Source organism: Neophocaena asiaeorientalis, unplaced genomic scaffold (assembly GCF_003031525.2).
Source record: "Neophocaena asiaeorientalis asiaeorientalis breed wild unplaced genomic scaffold, Neophocaena_asiaeorientalis_V1.1 scaffold364, whole genome shotgun sequence".
In the NCBI taxonomy this organism is placed as follows: domain Eukaryota; kingdom Metazoa; phylum Chordata; class Mammalia; order Artiodactyla; family Phocoenidae; genus Neophocaena; species Neophocaena asiaeorientalis.
This window is the reverse complement of record NW_020172457.1, coordinates 5,080,915-5,087,956: the sequence shown is the minus strand read 5'-3', so window position 1 is coordinate 5,087,956 and position 7,042 is coordinate 5,080,915. Positions and strand designations below refer to the sequence as shown.

The window sequence follows — 7,042 nt, the reverse complement described above, 5'->3', positions numbered from 1 at the left end:
TGCACTCCTGAAAAAAAAAAAAAAAAAAAAAAAAGCATACAGACTGAAAAAAGTAAATCCTAAGGAATCTCCCAAAATACTCTTAGAAGTAATAAATAAATTTAACAAGGTCACACGAAACAGGTCAATATACAAAAATCAATTTAATCTCTATAGACTACCTACAAACAATACAAATGCAATAGTATAAAAAATGTTAACTGCTTCAGGGATAAAGTTCACAAAGTATGTATAAGACTTGTATGCTGAAAGCTACAATACTGCTGACAGAAATTAGAGACCTGAATAAAGGGAAATATATACCATGTCTATGGAGTAGAAAACTCAATAATGTTATAATGTCAATTCTCCTCAAATTGATCATTTTTTTTTAATTTTCTTGAAGTATAGTTGAACATATTGATCTTTAGAGTCAATGCAATCACCATCAACATTCCAGCAGGCCTTTTTAATAGAAATGGACAGGTTGATTCTAAAATGCATAGAGGAATGCAAAGAACTTAGAAGAGCCAAAACAACTTTGAAAAAGAAAAAAATAATAAAATAGGAAAACATGCATGACCTGATTTAAAACTTACTATAAAGCGACAGTAATCAAGACAGTGTGATACTGGAATAAGAATAGATATATATATCAATGAAAAAAAATAGAATGTTCCAATGTGCCATTGTAACGCAATCATCATTATTTCTTCCTCCTCCTCCTCCCTCCATATTGGTATGCAATTATTCCAGTAGAATTTGATGAGAAAAGGAAGGAGGAGGAAAAGGAGGGAGTGGTGGAGGAAGAGGAAGGAGATGAAAAGAAATTCAACCCTCACTTTATATCATGTAGAAAAATTAACTCAAAATGATCATAAAGCAATTTAAGACACAAAAACTACAAAATGCCTAGGGAAAAAGCATAGGAGAAAATCTCTGTGACCTTGGGTTAGGCAAAGATTTCTATAATACACATCAAAAACACAATCCATAACAGGAAAAAAAAACCATGATAAACTGGACTTCATCAAAACTTAAAACTTCTGCTCTGTTAAAGACTAAGAAAGTGAAAAAACAAGACACAGACTAGGAGAAAACATTTGGGAAACATCTGATAAACAACTTCTATCCACAATACATTGAGACCTTCAAAACTCAATAATAAGGAAATATACAACCAAATTATTAAAATTGGGCAAAAGATATAAACAGATCCTTCATCATGGAAGATATATAGAAGGCAACAAAAGCACATAAAAAGATTTTGAGATAATTAGTCATTAGGAAAATGCAAATTAAAACTACAAAGAGATACTACTACATACGTATTAGAATGACTAAAATTAAAAAACAAACAAACAAACAAAAAACATATAATACCAAGTGCTGGCTAGAATGCAGAGCTACTAGAAGCTTCATACAGTAATGGGGGGAATGGTACTGTCACTTTGGAAAATGGGTTGGCAGTTTCTTACAAAGTTAAACATATACACACCTATCATATGACCCAGCAATTCCACTCCTAGGTATTTACCCAAGAGAAATAAAAACTTACATTTAAAAACTTATACATGAATGTTTATAGCAACATTATTCATAACCACCAAAAAATGGTAACAAACCAAATGCTCTTCAGCTAATGAACAAGTAAACTGAGGTACATCCATACAACAAATTACTACAATGAAATAAAAAGGAGTAAACTGACACAAAAAATAACACGGACAAATCTCAAATGAATTATGCTAAGTGCCTGAAAAGAAGACTCAAAAGGCTTCATATAGTATGATATCATTCTTATGACTTCCTGGAAAGGCAAAACTATAAGGAAAGAAAAGAGATTACTGGTTTCCTGGGCCTGAGGATGCGAGGAATAGATCATATAGTAGGGAACTTTTTGGAGTGGTGGAAATGTTCTAAATCTTGACTGCAGTGATGATAATACTACTGTATGCATTTGTCAAAACTCATAAAACTATACCCTAAAAAGGGTGAATTTTACCATTTGTATATTATACTTAAAAAAAAAAAGAAAAAGAATGCAGTGGTGAGTGAATGAAAAGGCAAGCCACAGACTGGCATCTGGGAAGGAGAAAATATTTACAAAACACCTATCTGATGATGGTCTTGTATTCAGAAAATAAAAAGAACACCTACAACTCAATAAGCAGAAGATAAACAACCTGATTTTTTTTAAAAAAAAAAAAAGGTAAAAGATTTCAACAGACACTTCACCAAAGAAGATAAACGTATGGCAGATAAGCATATATTTGCTTAATACATGCTTAATACATTCATCATTCAGGAAATGCAAACCCAAGAATGCCACTTCTAGATACTAACCAAAGAAAATGAAAACATAGGTCCACACAAAGACTTGTACTTGAATATTTTTAGCAGCTTTGTTTATAATATCTGTAAACTGGAAACAACCCAAATATCCATTAACTTGTGAACGGATAAATAAAGACTACCTCCATACAGTGGAATACTACTCAGCAATAAAAATGAACAAACTACTGATACATACAAAAACTTGGATCAATCTCAAAAGCTAAGGGAAAGAAACAAGACATAAAAGTCATAAATGACTATATACTATATGATTAAATCTAAATGAAATTCTAGAAAATGCAAAACTATGTTGTCAGGAAGTAAATCAGTGATTGCCAGGTGCTAGGGGTTGAGGGAGGAGACAGACAACTAAGAAATATGGGGGCACATTCTGGGGTGATGAAGTTTCTATATCATGACTGTGGTAATTGTTCCATGACTCTATACACTGGTCAAAACACAACTGTACAATTAATTGGTGAATTTTATTGTATATTTAAGCTGATTTTTAAAAGTAAAAAAACAAAGATTTTTTAAAGGCTAAAATAAAGTTTTAAACCTATAAATCAATAGATGGAATATAAATAAGCAAAGAATATAAACAGACAATTCACAGAGGAGGAAAGTAAAATGGCCATTAACTATATGAAAAGAGTTTCAATTTCGGCAGTGATATGGCAATGCAAATTAAAACCACAAAGAGATGCCATAGCACCTTCTTGTGAATGGCAAATATTTAGATCAGATAATAGAAATTATTATTTGGAGCACGTAAGGATGAAGCAAATCAGTGTAAATTAGTACAACCCTTTAAGATCAATTTGGCAAGATCGTATAAATAGCATTACCTAGAAATTCCACTTAGAGGTATCTACCCCAGAAAAATTCTCTATGTGCACAAGAAGACATGTACATAAACATTATGTGTAATGTCATTTGTAATAGCGAAAAAGTAGAAGCAACTTATAGATCTACCAATGGGAGAATGGATAAATAAATAAGAATACTGTATATTCACACACTGGGATTCCATACAGCAGTAAAATAGAATAAAGTAAAAGTACTTGTAGCAAGTGGGCAGATCTCAAAAACATTAATTTTTTAAATTGCAAAATAATATCAAGATGACATCATTCAGATTATATTTTAAAACACAAAAATACTAAGTATATATTATGGATACAAACAGATATAATATATAAACATAGGAGGATACCAATCTCAAAATAATTATTACCCTCTGGTAAAGGAAGGCTGGGAAAGGAAGGAGTTCCACATGCCACTGGCAAAACCCCCTCATCTTCCCCACAAAAAATCATATCCTCAATTCCATACTCTGCCTAAGGGACCATCAAAACAAATCACATCATGCTGTACATGGTTACTAAACCTCAGTCACTACAAAAAAAAAAAAAATATCCTGGTCATTACTCAATAACAGTACCCCTTTTGTATTTCATTTCCAAGAATTCACTCTCCAACCACCACTCCTGACTCAACTCTTTCACTCCATCATGACCTACAAGCCATTGATTCCATCAACTCTTTACTGTCCCAATCAGCCCCCATTCTTACTTGCCTCCTAACCAAGCAGAGACTCCACAGTCAATATTTCAATCACTCAATTTCTTTGTTCCTCCCTCTGCTTACTAACATGGCAAAACCCCAATCTTGATTAAATTCCATCTTTAACTGTTCCATGCCTTAACCTGAAGCCTGTAGCTGGAGAAAAACATTCACCATGCTACCTGGGAATACTTTAATTCATGACCACTAACTTGAAGGGGCCATGCGTCCTGTCCAACAATCCTACATTTCCCCAATCCATTTCCTAGAAAACTACTTCATGTCTTCTTCTCTTAATACAACCTCTGTGCTAGAAGCTTCGAGTTTGTCCTCACGCTATTTCTTCCCTGCTCTGCATCCTCTTCCCTGCTCCATGTCCAGCTCTTCTTCCCAACCGCCAGCCCTGTGAGCAGTGACAGCCTCTGGCCTACCACAAGACACGTGAAGCAGACTTCCACAACTTTTATGATAGTCCCTCTCCGTGACCCCACTCTCCAGCAGCTTGAAATGCCTCGTTTTCTAGTTTAATTCCTCTAATAAATAATTCAATAATGAACACAGCAATTCTGCTTCCCTGATTGAACCCCAAATTTTGGTACAGGAAGTGACTAAAGGGAAATAGGGCCTTAAGGATAGGAATCTGAAATTGCTTTTCTGACTTGATAAAAGGAATTAATGACCCTGTCTCCAGTGGTAAAGGGGACACTAGTCATCCATGGCATGCCGTGGCAAAATACTTAAATCATCACCTGCAGACAAGTATAATCAAGGACTATAGAAGACAAAGGTTTGGGTAATCAACTAGTTGCTACCATAGAACATTTTTGTAAAAATGAGTTGTATAATGGGCTAGTTCCTTCTAAGTACACTGGCAAACTAGGTAAAAGAAAATGCTAAGCTCGGAGTTTTGAATTCACAGCTTAAGGTCTATGTCAGGGACTAGAAAATGTCCATAATGCCTTAATAAAAAGCCTCATGCCATGTGGACACAGGGCTGAGATTTCTGAAAAGTATATCCTGCAGGTGACTGAATTACAATGCAAATTCAATTTACCCCCTTGTGAGCCATTTTATGTTAAAGTTAGGACCATGATTGGCAAGGAGAGGGGCCCTGAAAATTGGAATGGGGACATATGGGCAGATTCTGATGAAGTGAAGTACCTTGAACCTCTAAATTCCTCCAAGCCTCCTGGGCAAGCAGAAGCAGTCCTTCATACCCTGTCTGAGGAAATTAGGCTCCATTTGCCTGAAGAACGTGCACTGACTTTCCCTGAGATAGTTGCCTTACATGGGACACCGATGTTCCTGAGGACCTAATCCCCAAACTGCTCACTATCTAGACACATAAACAGACTCAAATCCTATAAAATCCTCGGGGTCAGGCACAAAATGTGGCCTGTGATGATATGCAATATATACCAAAAGAACTGCACAATTTGGCCAATTTATGTTAACAGAAACCTGGGAAATACAGATCCCACATTCCCCTTCTCTGAGGATTCTGAGTCAGAGCTGGGCAAAAAGGAAATATGTGCCACATTGGGAAGACAGAAGTGAAGCACACATTATGCTTGAAAGTCAGGGTGGTCGACCTGGTGGTCGACCAGAGGTGCTGGCAGCTTTAGTTTGTCCTCACTCTTCTTCTTCCCTACTCCATGTCCCTTCCCCACTCTGCATCCAGCTCTTCTTCTCATCTGCCAACAGCAACCCCAGGCCCACCAGAAACTTGACTAAGAACTTAGAGATGTGATAGCTATGTCCTCTGACTTCTATACCAGTCCACCTTCGCAGTGTCACGCCAGAAGCTGGATATTAGCAGTCTTTATGACTGCACGGTAGATCTGTGAGTGAACAGCTTTGAACTATATACTTTCATTCTTTCATTTTCATATGTCCTTTAATGAACATTTATAAATTCTATGAAGAGAAAATTTTTAAGTAATTTTAAACATTTCAAGCAACTTTCCCTAATTTGGAGCACTCTAAGTTCCCCCAAGGAAAACAGATAAAAGGAGCTTTTTTTAGCCTAAAAGAATTAAAAAAAAAAAAAAAGACTTACATCATTAGATTGAAACAATCGAGTCATTGCAAAGAAGGCTTCTGTGGCTTCCGTAGTTCCAAAGTGTTCACCCTAAGTAATTTAAATTAAGTTTAAATTAAAACAATTTCTTAAACTCAACAAAAATTAAGGATTTTCCATTTATTTCTGCAAAGATCTTTTAGAACTCAGGAAAAACTCTCTGTATAAACATTGTGCCTCTTTGCTATTTTTCTGGCTTTTAATTTATAAACCTACATAGCCATTTATCCATTCCTTATTTAAAACAATCCATTATCATATACCATGCTTTTATGAAAGTTCTAGAATAGTGGTATCTAACTTTTTAGCAGGAACTATTTTAAATTCCCTGAAGAATTGTGATTTACAAGGAGACAGAAAATGATAGTAAATTGACTTCCTTATCAGAACAGGATGTTACTGTTACACTGCCTAAGAGCAGAGATCATACCTTCTACATTTCTATAATCCAATGCCTGACAATATCATAGGAGCATAATAAATATTAAACTGTAAAGAACTATCTATTAGGAATCCCAGAAAACATGGTAAAAAGGGACCAACCAAAAGGGCAGCAGATTAGTTATATAAAAGTAAGGCTTATAGGGCTGCTAATACATCTCAAGACACTGGCTCAAGCCCCTAAAAACATGCTTTGGGTCAGAACTTCAACATGCTTAATAAATCATCAGAGGATCTTCCCAAAATGCAGATTCTGATTCAGTGGCTCTGGTGTGAACCCTAAAATTTTCCATTTCTAATTGGCTCCCAGTGATGTGAATGCTGCTGATCTGGGAACCACGTATTTTTGAGTAGCGAGGTGTTAGATAACCTATTGGGTTGGCCAAAAAGTTCGTTTGGGTTTTTCTATAAGATGTTACAGAAAGACCCACACAAACTTTTTGGCCAACCCAATATTTTATTAATAGTCAAAACACTGCAGACCACAGACCACCTGAAACATTACCATTTCAATAGTTAACTTCTTCATTAAAAACAATCCTATATAATATGTTAGGCTCAATCACTTTTCAGGGCTTCAGCTCTCATAAAAAATATAACTAGTCAATCTATTTGTCATAGGTGTAAGAATAAACAAAT

General features: G+C 35.3%; 1 protein-coding gene across 1 annotated transcript in view; it reads right to left on the bottom strand.

Moving 5' to 3' along the window:
- LOC112394970 (coatomer subunit gamma-2) overlaps positions 1–7,042 on the bottom strand; it is a gene marked incomplete at its 3' end in the record, with an annotated part of 65,314 nt that overhangs the window by 53,941 nt on the left and 4,331 nt on the right. Inside the window, exon 4 of the mRNA XM_024737979.1 lies at positions 5,942–6,013. Coding sequence (XP_024593747.1) covers positions 5,942–6,013 — 72 coding nt within the window. The remainder of the gene's footprint in view (positions 1–5,941; positions 6,014–7,042) is intronic.